This window comes from Zootoca vivipara, chromosome 3 (genome assembly GCF_965207765.1).
Source record: "Zootoca vivipara chromosome 3, rZooViv2.hap1.1, whole genome shotgun sequence".
NCBI classification, from domain to species: domain Eukaryota; kingdom Metazoa; phylum Chordata; class Lepidosauria; order Squamata; family Lacertidae; genus Zootoca; species Zootoca vivipara.
The window spans coordinates 6,143,491-6,160,133 of record NC_142586.1 but is presented as its reverse complement, the minus strand read 5'-3'; the positions used below and the strand labels follow the sequence as shown (position 1 = coordinate 6,160,133).

The 16,643-nt window shown below is 45.1% G+C and overlaps 1 protein-coding gene across 1 annotated transcript; it reads right to left on the bottom strand.

Annotated features, from left to right (window-relative positions):
* DNAAF10 (dynein axonemal assembly factor 10) lies at positions 1 to 16,135 on the bottom strand. Its single transcript, XM_035110284.3, has 8 exons — positions 15,851 to 16,135; positions 11,865 to 11,965; positions 10,289 to 10,419; positions 6,403 to 6,504; positions 5,801 to 5,916; positions 3,488 to 3,622; positions 2,188 to 2,285; positions 1 to 692 (listed from the first exon to the last, which is right to left on the bottom strand). Exons 1-8 carry the CDS (start codon positions 16,043 to 16,045, stop codon positions 485 to 487), a joined length of 1,086 nt encoding a protein of 361 aa, XP_034966175.1. The 5' UTR covers positions 16,046 to 16,135; the 3' UTR covers positions 1 to 484.
* Between the last annotated feature and the right edge of the window lie 508 nt (positions 16,136 to 16,643).

Genomic DNA, 16,643 nt, shown 5'->3' with positions numbered 1-16,643 from the left:
TATAAACATAAACCTTTATTACATTAAAACACAGCTATTCAAATTTTAAATGCAGAAAATAAGTGCAATCCAAGCCATTTTGGTGAACATACTAACAAATGCAGTACTTTAAAGGACAAACACTTGCTGGTTCTGGAAGTTGGTTTCTAAGATATGGTTTAGTCTTGTGGGCAACAGACACACAAAGTAATTAAAAATGATTTAAACAAATGTCAACAAATTGTTACTGCTGTACAAAAAAAAAAGACCACAACCATAAGATACTTTGAACTTAAGTGTGTCCCACACAAACAGGTCTTAATGTGCTAAAACTGAAGGCACAGGGTGTAGAAATGTATGCTACACTTCAAAGTGGTAAAAAGTACCCCAGACAAAATGTTTCACATTTTGTTCTGTAGCATGAGGTCATGAAGAGATTCCATTACATTTCTAAAAGGTTCTTGCTCTGGAACACATACATTTTTTTCTCTTTAGAAGTCCTTTGTCAAATCCTGTTCAGTTTAGTGACGATGAGTACTCTCAGAGTCTGATCAAAGGCACTACAGACACAGAGACCCATTTTGTCAGGGCTCCAGTCAAGGCTTGAAATAGGTTGTGTTGACAACGTCACATTCTGTAAAAGGCTAACCGAACCTGCTACTCCCATCTCATTTCCCTCTGAATCTTGCTTAGACCGCTGTGCAGGATACTCACTGGAAAATAGATCAAAAAAGGTATGTGAAAAGCCTGTTATAAGCACACACCACATGCTTTTTTATATATCAATATTTCCACCGAAGAGTTCAGGGTCAGTTACAACTTATGTTATCTTCACAACAATCCTGTAAGTTGGTTTAGGCTAAGAGATCGTGACTTGCCCAAGGTCACTCCATGCATCTCAACCTGGTTTCTTCACATTCAAATCCAACCCCCAGAAACTATATCATACTGACATTGGGAGAGACGGGAGATATCACAAAGGAAATTCCATAATTTTAATAATCCTAAATTACAGTACAATCCTATGCACATCTGTTCAGAAGTCCTACTGAATTCAATGGGACATAATCCCAGGCAACAGTATACTGCAGCCTTAGGCAAACCAGAGCTCAGAAGGACGTTAAAAATCAAGGCCAGGCATAGGCAAACTCGGCCCTCCAGCTGTTTTGGGACTACAACTCCCATGATCCCTAGCTAACAGGACCAGTGGTCAGGGATGATGGGAATTGTAGTCCCAAAACATCTGGAGGGCCAAGTTTGCCTGATCAAGGCTGTGTCAATAAGCTTTCTGTTCTATAAAGCTCCTTGGTAAAATATAAAATATATAAATATGTATGCTGAAATTTATTTATCAAGATGTGTATGCTACTTACAAAAAAACCTCTAGCTGGAGTAATTTTAAAAACAGTGATAAAGACGGACATTGAAAACAGAAGATGTATGCTATTCCTGAATTTTATTATATTCAGTACAGGTATGTGCTCAATATAGCCATTTAAAAGTCTCTTCTCTTGTCTGTCCCACCCAAGAGCAGAATAAGTTTGTGGTTCTGTTCAGAAGTTAGTTTTAAATGACATCTGTGCTGGAGCAAAGCACACTGCTTCTGGAGTAAGAAGGCTCATATAAACATCAAGCCAATTCACAGACTGGAAGAGCTTGGCAGCTCAGCAAAACTTTCCCCCTAAAACTCTAGTTCTAACTAGCCACCCTTTAGTAAGGGAGAATGAAAATTTGTCAGTTTATAGGAGCTAGGCAGAGAAGAAACAAAGGGCTTAAGCCATCAGACAGTGTGTTCCCTGTACAGAATTACAACCTAGAAACAAATCTGTGTTGGTTAAGTATTATTTCAGGGACTTGTTAGCATTAACATATTACAGGAGGACAGTCGCTGTTAGGAACACTAGTAAGGTACTCAATTTATGGAACAAAGGTAATATATTTTCATTTGGCAGAGGAATGTACAGCTGTGTTTAAACACAAAGTGATGGCAAAATTATTCAAGTTTCCTGCAACATATATCCGCTGCCAAATAAATGTTAGGTTGCAGATGCAAAGCTAAGCCACTTCTAATAATTCGGTCTTAACAGCAAGCTCTCCTACGACATGAAAAGCTACCATCACCGTAACTGAATGTACAGAATTAGGGCTACTCAGACAAACCTGGTCCTACACCCCTGCCCCCCACCCGGATGAACACTAAATACTTACTATTTCCAAAGGTGAAGGTTTCCAGCTCCTCCACTAGTCACAAATATATCTCTGTTCTGTGGAAGATGCCGAACTTGCCACATGGTTGATTTGTGGGCCTAACAACAAAGTTATAAAAAAATTGCACATACATTAGTCTAGTCCAGTGGTTTTCAACCCGTGTGCCATGGCACCCTGGGGTGCCTTGAAGGATGGTCAGGGGTGCCACGAGCAACACTAGCCTCTGTCCCTCTTTCCTTCCCTCCCTCCTCTGATGCCCTATCGCATCTCTGCCTCCCAAAGGCTTGTGTGATTGCTAGCTGCAGCAGTCCTGGCAAATGGTAGCTCTGGGGCTGGCCAGGGGGTGCTTCCCAGGCCCCTGTGGGGCAGTGTGAGGAGGCACCTCCTTTGGGGCAGGGTGGGGCAGCTCAGACATTTGGCACTAGCTTGGCTGGAAGAGCTGCTGGAAGGAGGCGGACAAGGCACCACCCAACCGCCTTAAGGACTGCGCTCCAAACTTAGCCGTTTCTTCTCCCAAAGATGTCCCACAATTTATTTCACAACATTTACTGTATATATGACTGGGGGCAGCACCGGTGCTAGGGCTTTTTGCGCCCTAGGCTAAATCACCTTCTGGCACCTCCCCCCGGCACATGCGTCATGACGCGTGCGTCGCGCGTCATGATGCACGCGTCATGACGCGTGCACAACGCCGCTGAGTCCCATCCATAGGCGGGAGGGCGCTGAGCTCTCATTTTGGCTCGCGTGCCTCCCGCCTATGGAGGGGACGCTGTGAGCTCTTCAGCGGCAACGGCGGCAGCGAGCGAGCGGCGGCAGGAACAGCGCCCATAGCTGAAGGCTTCAGCTACGGGCGCTGCCGCCACTCGCTCGTTGCTCCCGGCGCTGGCGGCAGCGGCGGGCAGGCTCGCCAGCACCCCCTCCATTTCAGGGGCGCAGCCAAGCAGCCACCCGCCAGGCTCCGGCGACGCGCGTGGAGGCGCCAGCAGTTGGCGGGCAGGCGGTGGGCACCAGGCAGGCTTGACAGTGCCCCCTCCATTTCGGCGCCCTAAGCCATGGCCTGACTGGGGGGGGGGGAGAACTTCATAGAAGTTTACCAAAAAAATCCCCACTGCAAAGAAGTTAGTTGACTAATGCGCCCTTAGAGTGTTCAGGGAAAAAAGTCTTCCAGAGGTTTAGGGCCCCAGTCATAGTACCCTTATGAGCATCTCTTCAACTTAAACTTTTTGCTTTGCCTCTTCCCCATGGCAAGAGTAGCATATTTTCTGTCAGAACAATGAACAGCCTGCGTTTCATACCGTACCTTCTCTGAAACTGAAGCAAAACCTTTAGTTGGATGCTGAGTCCTCATGTCAAAAACATGAAACTTTCCTTCAAGTGATGTTGCTACCAGTTTGTTCATGTTTATATCTTTCCTGTCAAATTCAACACTGCAAACCTAGGAGCATCAAGCAAGCAAGCATTAAGACTTCAGCAGAACTGCAGGGCAATCCTAACTCTGTTTATTTAGAAGCGGACACTGAGAAAGTGCTCAAGATGGAAGGCATGCAGCGCAATCCTATGCACATTTAGGTATGCCTGGACACAATCGCTAGAATCAAAGTGATGTTTCTGGGGTATAGTTATATATACATATTATTTATTTATTTATTCATTTCATTTATATATTGCCTTTGGTGCCAAGGCACCAAAGGCAGCTTACAATTTTAAAGGACCAAAATAAATGATACAACATGTAAAGTTGACTGGGGTGGGGTAGAGTGGGAAGACAGTCCAGCTGGAACAGGCCCTGAGTTTGTGCCTGCCCTCTTACCCTCTTCCTCCTTCTCAAAGGGGATTCACAAGTTTTGGCTGGCTGTAGCAGCCAACCCAAACTACGCAGTCTCTGGCATCCTGACCCATTTCCAAGGGTCCTTCCCCAATTGTCACAGTACAATCCAGGGTTATGGGCAATCACCTGCTACCCTCCCTGACTCTTTAAGTTTGGAATAGGGAAGAATATTCCTGAATTGTAGGGCAATTTAAGAAGCAGCCTCATAAGCCAACACAATGCTAGGATGATGCCTGCCCCATGCCTTGAATTCCAACTGTAGACCAGGCTGGGGCTTATTTTCTTCTTTAGCTTCTCAGGTGATTGGAGCAGCACAGAAGCGTAGAGGCAAGCATAACAAGTCCAGCCTTGCTCATCAGCTCAAAATGAAAAGAGGGGGGCTTGTCATTTTTTAGGTGTGCTTCTGTGCTTTCCTTTCCTACCATGGAGATTTTCACTGCGGTTGCACTGCACTCTGCACTGCACCTCCAAAATACAGTGCAACAGTAAAGACAACCTCAAGCTGTTTCTCTGGCTACACAATTGGGAATTTCTGACAGGGGGCAGCAAATACACTTGCCAAGGGAAGTGTAACTATAGACCTTGGAGCAACCCAAAAGCTTAGGCATGCCTAGTGGGATTCCTGTTAGAACAGCAGGCCTCCATGATCAACTGTAATCTGGCTTTTGAGACTACAACAGTTTCAGGAGTGGTTTGACATGTAGCATGGGGGCTTGCCATTCCAGAAACACAGGCCCAAGATCCACTGCAAGATTTTTAGGGGAAAGGAGGGAATCCCAGCCAACAGGATTGGGTACCCTGAACTCTGTATAGAACTGCACTTTTCATTTAGTGAAGTACCGTACTTTTCCGTCTATAAGACACCCCCATGTATAAGGGACCCCCCCCCATTTTTGAGACTCAGTTTTAAGAAAATAAGGAGAGATTGGCCAGAGTTGTTGAGCTTCTCCCCCCACGCAGCTGTGGGCAGGAAACACTTCCTAGATCATTTCCCGCCAGCCAGCCGGTTGGCTGGAGCGCAGCTTCCCCCGATGCTGCTGCGCATAGGAAACACTCTCTAGATCAGGCACCCCAAACTTCGGCCCTCCAGATGTTTTGGACTACAATTCCCATCTTCCCCGACCACTGGTCCTGTTAGCTAGGGATCATGAGAGTTGTAGGCCAAAACATCTGGAGGGCCGCAGTTTGGGGATGCCTGTTCTAGATCGGTTCCCACGCGCAGCAGCATTGGGGTAAGCCAGCCAACATCGGGGGAAGTTGCCAGCTGCGGGCAGGAAACACTCCCTAGATCATTTCACGCTCGCTGCAGCATCAGGGGAAGTTGCGCTCCCGCCAAACGTCTGGCTGGCGGGTGCACCGCTTCTCTCCCCCCCCCCCCATGCCACTACCCATGTATTGGATGGCCCCAGTTTTTTGACACGATTTTTTTGTTAAGAAACCTCATCTAATACATGGGAAAATATGGTATATTTCTCATTCGCACTGTGTAGATCTAGATTCCTTTACAGATCCATGCCTTGTAACAAAGACATCCTTTAATGTCATTTCAAAAGCCTGAACTACAAAGTATTGAGGAACAAAGGTAAACTTAGCAACTTGTAATGACTTCTGTCATACAAAAAGCAGTATTTTGTTGCCATACCAAAAAAAAGTGAACAGAAAAAAATAACTAAATCTGCAGCTTAATTTTAATCAACTAAGCATAATTTCCAGACTAGAAGTATCTGTATTGCAAAAATAAAATAAAAAAGATGGACATTTAGACATACATTTGTGAAACATTACCCCATTCTTGATGTTGGTCTCCCACCGCAATGTCATGTTCCTAAGGTCAAACAACTTGACGTCCCCATTGTCATAGCCGGCACATACAACACGTTCCTCTTGATTATAAGCATTACCTAGTTAGAAAAAAAGAGGCACTGCTTAAAAAATCATCATATGCCCAACTATTTTTATAACAAGTCACATTTGTGCACCTATTCTGTTATAAAATAATAATGCATTTCAGGTAGAAAACCAGTCCTGGAATAACGAGTTATTACTATTCCTCAGATTCAAGAAGAGGCATTTAACAAAAGACAAGGGCAACAGCTGGAAAGATTTAGTGCAAGCTACTGCCTGTATCATTTATTTTATTTAAAATGTCAAAACTGCTTTCTTGGAGATAGAAGCACTTGAATCGGTGCTTCTGTAACAGAAAGGTAGTACCTGGAGAAGATCAAAGAGAAAAGGAAGCAGTTGGAAGCTGCATTTCCAGAAGACTCCATTTAGTATAGAGTCATTTAAACTCCATGTTATGGTACAAAAGCGACGGGAGCAAAGAGAAGTTCCATGATATATGTTTGTCTGCCATCAAAAATCAACCAGCTCAAGAGAGACCTTACCAAGTGCAACTGTCCAGCAGTCTCTCTTGCTCTCTCCTTGGGCTGGTTCCATATTGGCAACAGGAGTGTCTTTTTGTCTCGGGTCCCACACCTTCACAGTCCCTGCAAAAGTGGATAATGGATGGTTATTTTACTGATCAAATACCTGGTGGCATTTATTCTATCACTTCGGCCCCAGCAACTTGCTTAATAAAACACTATTAATGCCCCCCTTAACTCCTATTCATTTTTAATGTAGTTCAACAAAACAAATAGAAGAGTTTGTTTCAATGCTTTCACAATCTGATAGATGAGCTGTTATGTTTCATCCAATGAGCAGACTAACTGATAAATTAAAGAAGATGCAACTCAGCTAAAATACTAGCTTCCGTTTCCTGGAAGCTGTTATCTCCATTAAGAAGACAGGCCTAATAATGCCATACATTTTTACATGTAAATTATACAGATCTTTCTGCAATTGCCTTGCTTTATGTTCTTCTTTTTGTGTCTTCATATATGCAGATATTCAGTTTGCTACAGCCCTCTAATGACTTATGTGGAAACCCTGTTCTATGTGGGACTCAAAATAGAACATACAGCATATGTAGATCTGATTGCAGTACCCTTGTAACCATATCATATGGCAGCTGAGGAGGAACCTAGAATGGAAAAAGGCTGGCCAAGACTGCTGTTACCAAGTATATACTCGCTGGGGGGGGGGGGGGGAGAGAAGACAACTATGGATAAGCAGTGATAGACTGGACTAATCAGTAGATGTAGTCTTATTAATTTAAGCTGTAAGAGCGTCCTTTTCCAAGTCTTAAAAATCTCCTGACAGATTTTAGTTTTTAGATTGCTGCTTTGCTTTTTACCATATCCTGCTCATCCCACCCCGCAAAAGGGCCTGGTCCTCATTTGACATCCCTTTGAAACAGAGTAATAGAAAAAGCTTCTTTATAGTATAGGCTTATAATTCAATGTTTTAATGAAAGTTCAACATGATAAAAGACTTTTCTTATTTTCATTCTTTTTTATTCTCCTATTATACCTAAATAAACTTGATTTGCTCTGACATCTGGTGGCAATCTATTAAATCTATTAAAAACGAGAGATGTTGTGCCACTAACTTCAACAGGGCCTGGAATGTACACAAGAAATGGACTTATTTAAAACTATCAGTTAGTAGTTTATAGAATAGCTAATGTGCCCAAGCATGTGCAAACACTGTAAGACAGCCACAAATGCTCAGTAGAGATATTAGTCCTCAGGGGACCTCTTAGTTGTAGCAATGCCCATGTTGATCTACATCTCTGTAGATACTGTGGCATTTCTGCTTGCCCAATGAGATACAGCCATTGCTCCAGCTGTTCTTTTTTTAAAAAAAAACACAATGCACCACCACTGACCTATCTTAAGCTAATGTACTGCACCCTCTGGAGCACCTGATATCAGACAGGATTTTAATGGTCTGCGATTGCTGCCACTCACCTCCCTGGTCAGCCCCTGCTAGAGCAATAGAACCCTCCACCTTTTTTGCTGCACATAGGCACGGCTCAAAACATCATCATCAGTATGCGGATGATACCCAACTCTACCTCTCTTTCAAATCAGAACCAGGGGAGGCAGTGAAGGTCCTGTGTGAGTACCTGGAGGCGGTTGGAGGATGGATGGCGGCTAACAGATTGAGGTTGAATCCTGACAAGACAGAAGTACTGTTTGTGGGGGACAGGAGGCGGGCAGGTGTGGAGGATTCCCTGGTCCTGAATGGGGTAACTGTGCCCCTGAAGGACCAGGTGCGCAGCCTGGGAGTCATTTTGGACTCACAGCTGTCCATGGAGGCACAGGTCAATTCTGTGTCCAGGGCAGCTGTCTATCAGCTCCATCTGGTACGCAGGCTGAGACCCTACCTGCCTGCGGACTGTCTCGCCAGAGTGGTGCATGCTCTGGTTATATCCCGCTTGGACTACTGCAATGCGCTCTACGAGGGGCTACCTTTGAAGGTGACCTGGAAACTACAACTAATCCAGAATGCGGCAGCTAGACTGATGACTGGGAGCGGCCGCCGAGACCACATAACACCGGTCTTGAAAGATCTACATTGGCTCCCAGTACGTTTCCGAGCACAGTTCAAAGTGTTGGTGCTGACCTTTAAAGCCCTAAATGGCCTCAGTCCAGTATACCTGAAGGAGCGTCTCCACCTCCATCATTCTGCCCGGACACTGAGGTCCAGCACCGAGGGCCTTCTGGCGGTTCCCTCATTGCAAGAAGCCAAGTTGCAGGGAACTAGGCAGAGGGCCTTCTCGGTGGTGGCGCCTGCCCTGTGGAACGCCCTCCCAACAGATGTCAAAGAGGAAAACAACTACCAGACTTTTAGAAGACATCTGAAGGCAGCCCTCTTCAGGGAGGCTTTTAATGTTTAATAGATTACTGTGTTTAATTTTTCTGTTGGAAGCTGCCCAGAGTGGCTGGGGAGACCCGGCCAGATGGGCGGGGTATAAATAATAGATTATTATTATTATTATTATTATTTTACTTTAGAACTGCTGCAATTAAGAGCTATTCACTAGTTCCCCATCCTACAAGCTGCTATGCTTGTAAAGTGATTCATGGGAGCTTGTAACTAGAAAGCTAAAGGCCACACCCCTGGCATTAAATAAAACAAGTGCAAGTGAAGACCCATCAGAAAATGAACTGCCAGTAAGATGGGGGCAGAGAGGAAGTAGATGTTCATTCCTTTGTCCTCCACAAATTCAGGCACATTCATGTTCTCCCACGTTTAGAGGGACAAACCAGTCTCCACTTGCATCTCTCTCTCCCCTTCCCTTTCCAGTAAATGAAAGAAGTATTGGCCTCCCCAACTTTCTCCACTGAGCAGCTCTGGGATCTGTTAGGCAGGAGGATGCAAGCCCATGATGCTGCCCCTAATGTCATACATCAGGTGAGCGCTCAGCCAATTCCAGTTCCCAGAAAAATACTGGGACCTTGAGTTAGCAAGGCAGGGACAATGCCCTTCTCAGCTGCTGGAGCTTAGAACCCAGTGGCCCTCAAGAAAGTGCACATGTACAACCCTTGACCATGCGATGCTTGGGACATGCAAGATGTTTTGATCTACAAGTTTTTAGCAAGAGTAGACCATCCCCCGTGATTCTCAATCCGCTCACTTTCCCATTCTCAATATCCCTATATAGTTGATCGAGTTTGAAAAGACAATGTTTTAGAATTGCCAAGGTCTCAGGAACTATCTCATGGTAAAGACAGGTGACAGAATCCTGGGCACGTTTACTTGTAAGTTCAACTGTGTTAATCAGGCTTACTCACAGGAAAGCATGCCAATCTCCACTGGGAGTAAGCCCCATTCAGCTGAACAGTAAGGTAAAGGGACCCCTGACCATTAGGTCCAGTCGTGACCGACTCTGGGGTTGCACGCTCATCTCGCATTATTGGCCAAGGGAGCCGGCGTATAGCTTCCAGGTCATGTGGCCAGCATGACAAAGCCACTTCTGGCAAACCAGAGCAGCACATGGAAACGCCGTTTACCTTCCCACTATAGCGGTTCCTATTTATCTACTTGCATTTTGATGTGCTTTTGAACTGCTAGGTTGGCAGGAGCTGGGACCGAGCAACGGGAGCTCACCCCGTCACAGGGATTCGAACTGCCAACCTTCTGATCAGCAAGCCCTAGGCTCAGTGGTTTAACCACAGCGCCACCTGGGTCCCCAAGCTGAACAGTACTTACTTCTAAGTAGGTGGAAACAACTTTTAAACTTAGATAACAGGACTAAATTGGTTCATAAGTCTAACATATGAAGACAGAAGAATGGTAATCACTGGAAGCTATTAGCTGGATTTATCCTAACCCACTTCGCTTTTCCTTCTAACCAGTGACACTGGAGTAGATCTAACTCACCATCACGACTTCCTGTCACAATTTCTGGTGCTCCTTCTCCGATTCCTAAGCCACCAACGCCATCAATACTATTGATTATTTCTTTATGTCCCTTCACAGAGTACACTGGGATTTCTGGAACTTCCAAATTCCTAAACACCGGAAAGGAACAATTATTTTTTTACAATTTCCAAAGGGGAAGCCATGTCACTCTGTTGCAGCAAAAGAAAAAGAAAAAAAGCTAAGAGTCTTACAGCAACTTACAGACAAATACAACTATCATGTCATAAGCTGATGTACCTGAGGAACTGGACTTTAATCCATAAAAACTTATGGTATAATTAGTTTGTGTTCTTTTATGGTTCTCAGTAAATTGAATTAGGGATATTTTATACCACAATGGTTAAAACAAACTATTCTCGATTCAGTTTCAAACAGCAGTGATCATTAAAATGATATGCAAAAATTTGTGAAATTTCTGATGCAAAAACCAATACAGAAGTAGTTTTAGGAGTAACAACCCATTAATCAAAATCTGAACCTGCTCAAGGCTTAAGCAGCAACATTTTTTATCATTGGTATTTGTTACAATGACAAATTTGATGCAAACATTTTTTAAAAAACTGTTCTTTCCTTTCCCACCAAAAACTGATGGAATTCCAGAGGTTCAAGAAACACCTTCACAATCCAAACTACAAAATTCAAGGTTACAATTCAACTTTTTGATTGGTATGTGAGGCCTACAAAGGCCCAATTCACATGCAGTGCTAGGTCCAGTCGTGACCAACTCTGGGGTTGCGGCGCTCATCTCGTGTTATTGGTCGAGGAAGCTTCCAGGTCATGTGGCCAGCATGACAAAGCCGCTTCTGGCAAACCAGAGCAGCGCATGGAAACACCGTTTACCTTCCCGCTGTAGCGGTATCTATTTATCTACTTGCACTTTGAGGTGCTTTCGAACTGCTAGGTTGGCAGGAGCAGGGACCGAGCAACGGGAGCTCGCCCCGTCGCGGGGATTCGAACCGCCGACCTTCTGATCGGCAAGCCCTAGGCTCTGTGGTTTAACCCACAGCGCCACTCACGTCCCTAAGCCAAATCATAGCTTAGTGCAAATAAGCAAATTTGCAGGTTCCTGGAGGATTCCCCCGCCCAGTCCTGTTGCTGCTGTGCTTGTATCTGGTACTGAATCATGTACTACATGAGAATGGGTTCAAATAGTAAGAGCTAATAAAAATGTAAAAGAAAAGGGGATAACGGAGGTTGAAATATGTCCCTTTAACTTTTTTATAGCTTTATCATAAGGTTGGGTGAAATCTTAGGGAGGGGAAATTCAAAAGCAAATAACTTTTGCCTGAGTATTAGCTGCTGACATCTAGGAACATCTGAAGTTTTCTAAAGTCACAAAACCATGCAGACAGAGGTGGCATAATGAACTACATTTTCTATATAACTGAATTAGGTTACAACTGCCTAAAACCTTTGTGATCCTAAACTAAGACGACTTAAATGAAGTGTCAATTTTGAATTAGCTGCGAACAAAAGAATAGATGAAGTATGAAATAGAGCTTTAAACAGTATTAACCAGCAAACACTTTCTTACCATATGTTTAAATTTCCACCAAAATCTCCTGTAGCTAGGTATCTTTGTTGCAGAGAAGAAGCACCAAAGGTTCCACATTTAATAGGCTTTGATTTTTCAATCTGGAAAGGGAAAAAAAACCTAGGAGGGAGGCCTAATAATTTTACATTTATTATCTTGTCCAATCTAATAGACTGGTTCTGTTAGTATTAGTGCTGGTAAATGTCAAAAGTCAGTTTCTCTTGTTTGAAGAGTTACTGCTGGTAGGCTTTAGCAAAATTCAAATATGTACCATGAAATATTGATATTAACAAAGACAAGTCACACATTTTAATCTGATTTTTGGTTATGAAATTTCATTTGTCTAAGTGAATGTGGGAGAGATTTGTCATTAATAAGTCTATTTTAAGTTGTTGTGGCTGCGATCCCATTCACATTTGCCTAGGAGTAAATTCTGCTTGAATTCAGTTGGGCTCATTCTTGGGTCGGCATCCATAGATTGAGCTGTCATTCTTCTTTCCAATTTATTTCGGAGATGTCCATAGTTAGTTAACCTAGTAATCGCTGATAGTTTGCAAACATAAAAGTAGATCGCAACTTGCCTATTATTTTCTCCTTCCCCCTTTCATATTTTTCAAATTGGCAAATATCAGAACTAGTATTATTTATAGACTACGTTTTGGGGATAGGATTGCGTAACTAAAATCAGATTATAAAAAAATTATGAGCTGCATCCACTTATGTCATCCTTCTGGCACAGAGTTCTACCTGCGCAATGAGATTCCTCTCCTCCTCCTTTCTCCGCATTGGCGGGGCACAACGAGCCACTAAGCCCTATGGCTCTGCCACCGCCGCCGCCACCTCCTTCTCCCTCGGCCGCAAGAATCCCTTGCTTGCCGAGCCGCTGTCGCCTGAGGGAGCAGTGGGAGCAGCGGTGGCGGGAGTGGCTCCCGAGGGGCCTCCTCCACGTCACCGGCGCCCGCTGCCCCACCACCACCACTCCTGGGGCACAGGCAGCGGCATGGCAACCGCCTCCTGCGCCTTGGGCCACTGGACAGCAGCGAGAGCGCCAGCAATACTTTATCTACTCCTCAATGCATAAGAAGGCCAACATTGTTCTTCTCCTACATTGCTATAGCTACAGCAACCAAAGCTGTGTGGGAAGCAAAGGGCTGTGTAGACAAGCAAAGCTAGTGGTTATCACCATGGTGATCAGCATGGTTTTCCCCATCATTATTGGTTTCTAAACTGTGCTTGATTACTGAACGTTAGTTTGCCAAATGCTGAGTAAAGCAAACATTACATTGCTTCATTTTATCCATGCCAATCCATACATGATTCTCTTATTATTTGATCCTGTTCTGGGATATGCTTACAGTTCCCTATCAATCTTCTTAATTAAAAGTTGAAACTGAAATTAGTTATCATCAACTTTTTAATATTTACAGTTCTTCACCCATCTCTAAATGTGTCTCTATTTATTATTACTGTATTTTGCATTAATATATTTATACATATCCTGTCTTTGTGCCCAACAGGGACTCAAGGTAGCTTTACCTAAGAATGTGAGTGATGAGCCCAATTCAAGTATCATGTTAGTCACAAACTAACTTAGCTGACTTAAGGCACCTCACTCACTGAATACAATTAGATTACTACCGGTACAGTACTTACAATGGCCAGAATGTGATACATGGGAGTGAAGAATGGTGACCAACTATATTAGTCATATATAGCAGGGGTCAGCAAATTTTTTCAGCAGGGAGCCGGTCCACTGTCCCTCAGACCTTGGGGGGGGGGGGGCGGACTATATTTTGAAGGGGAGAAATGAACAAATTCCAAGGCCCGCAAATAACCCAGAGATGCATTTTAAATAAAAGCACACATTCTACTCATGTAAAAACATGCTGATTCCCGGACCATCCGCGGGCCGGATTTAGGTGATTGGGCCGGATCCGGACCCCAGGCCTTAGTTTGCCTATCCATGATCTATCTCTTCTGGACACGTTCCAGACAAGCTGGAACGTGTCCAGAGGAGGGCAACCAAAATGGTCAAAGGCCTGGAAACGATGCCTTCTGAGGAACGGCTTAGGGAGCTGGGTATGTTTAGCCTGGAGAAGAGAAGGTTAAGGGGTGATATGATAGCCATGTTCAAATATATAAAAGGATGTCATATAGAGGAGGGAGAAAGATTGTTTTCTGCTGCTCCAGAGAAGCGGACACGGAGCAATGGATTCAAACTACAAGAAAGAAGATTCCACCTAAACATTAGGAAGAACTTCCTGACAGTAAGAGCTGTTCGGCAGTGGAATTTTCTACCAAGGAGTGTGGTGGAGTCTCCTTCTTTGGAGGTCTTTAAGCAGAGGCTTGACAGGCATATGTCAGGAATGCTTTGATGGTGTTTCCTGCTTGGCAGGGGGTTGGACTGCATGACCCTTGTGGTCTCTTCCAACTCTATGATTCTATGATATATAGAATGATAGAGTTGGAAGGGTCCCTAGGGTCATCTAGTTCAACCCCCTACAATGCAGCAATCCTGCCATATCCTCTTTCAGGAATCTTTTTGTCCAACAGTGAACCTGAGATTAAGAGTCTCATGTTCTACTGACTGAGGGGCTTTACTTCTGAATAAACACGAGTAAGACTAGGTACCCTGTGACTCCCTCCCCCCATTTCCCCTTCCCTTTTTTAAATGGGGCTGAGGAGGGGTACGTCTTTGGAAAGAGAACCACAACTTACGAAAGCATGTCCAGGTATTGACTCCTGTTTCCCAGGTAATACCCTGAATTGGCATGCTTCAGTTCAGGGTGAATTGTAATTCACAAATGCATAGTTCCTAACATTTTCTGCCTTTTCCTTGTTGCTTATAAGCATGAATCCACACTATTGTCAACTCTTCATATAAATCCTGGCATGAGAAGGCAAATTGGACTTCTTCAAAGGTGGGGGAATCTGTGGCTCTCCAGATGTTTCTGGTGCGTAACTCCCATTCCCTGCCCTCTGACCATTGGTCATGTTGATGGGAGTCTGGCAACGGGTTCCCAACGCCTTTGCCAACCAGCACTTGCTAGTTCCTGAGATTATTACAAACAATGCTCTACTAGGTGGATTTTGCTCTCCTTGCATTTCTAAGCAAAACTTAAGAGGACCAGAGGGTGGCAACACAAAAACAGGCCTATTCTGCAATGGCTCCCTCCTTCTGGAATGCCCCCACCCATCCACTCGGGAGGCTCGCCTGGTGCCTTCATTACATATCTTTAAGCACCAGGTAAAAACTTTCCTCTATTAGTCCTTTGGCGAATTATCACCCTATATACCAGGGGTCAGCAACCGTCTTCAGCTGTGGGCCGGTCCACTGTCACTCAGACCATGTGCTGGGCCGCGCTATATTTTTGGGGTGGGTAATGAACGAATTCCTATGCCCCACAAATAACCCAGAGATGCATTTTAAATAAAAGGACACATTCTACTCATGTAAAAACATGCTGATTCCCGGACCGTCTGTGGTCCGGTTTAAGAAGGCGAATGGGTCGGATCTGTTGCCTACCCATGCTATATACCCTTTTAACTGGGTTTTGGGACGGGGGGATTATCAGTTTGTTTTTGTTCTTATTTTTATTATGTATTTTGTGTTTATATATATATACACACACACACACATATACAGTATATATAGTAAGTGTATGTTGTGAACCGCCCTGTAAACTACAGATGAGGGTGTAAAAATTTAATAAATAATTATTGTGAATAATAGTAATAATTTATTAAATTAGTACACCTTCATCTGTACAGGGCGGTTCACAACATGGGAGACGAGCACGATCAGAGTTGATGATGGTGGTGATTATTATTAATATTATGGCAGCCCATTCAGCTGTGATCGCGCTCGTCCCCCATGCTTCGTTCACTTTCCCTCCCCTGAATAAACACGAGGAGGACCAAATCCCCCAGGAGAAGCAGGCGAAAGGCAGCGGGAGCCCGCGCTCCGTCCGCCCGGCCTCACTCACTTCGCGGAGCAGGTGGAGGCGGCCGCCTTGCAGCTCGTAGAGCTGGACGACGCCGGTGCCCCGCGGGAAGCTGCCCAGGCAGACGAGGCGGGCGCTGCTCGGCACCCACTTGCACTCGAAGGCGGTGTAGTTCAAGCTCTGCTGCGCGTGCGCGATGATCTGCGGCTTCTCCAGGGGGCCTCCCGGAGACGACATGGCGGCAGCAGTGCCGCAACGGCTCCCCGTTCAAAGCGGACGCGTCTTCGGCTGCCCCCAACAACGGAAACATCCGGGCCACCGGGCCGCGGAGAGGAAGTGGGTTCCGCACGGAAGCACGCAGCGGGCGCAGCGCCGCCCTCCCCGCAGCTCCTCATTGGCTTCCTCATTGGCCAATAAGAGTTCCGTCAGCTGCAGGGACTCCAACTCCCGTCAGCCCCCGGGGCAGCGCGGCCTATTCTCATGGGGGACGGGCGTTGAAAGGCCGCAGCTTCCCCCAAGTAGGGCTGGGTGGGGTTTGTGTGTGTTGCCAGGTGCTTTCAAACTCAATTCGTGGAAGGCGCATTTTCTGAGTGGGAAGGGAATCGGTTTCACATAGGGGGGCAAACCACTCATGTCAGAATCACAGCATCATAGAAAAGGGAAAGCTGCATGTGTTAGACTCATACAGTTGTAGAGCTGGAAGAGTCGTCTCGTCCAACCCGCGCAATGCAGGAATCTAAACCAAAGCATCCTTGACAGGTGGCCATCGAACCCCTGTTTTAAAAACCTCCAAGGAAGGAGAATCCACCATCTTCTGAGGCAGTCCATTGCACTG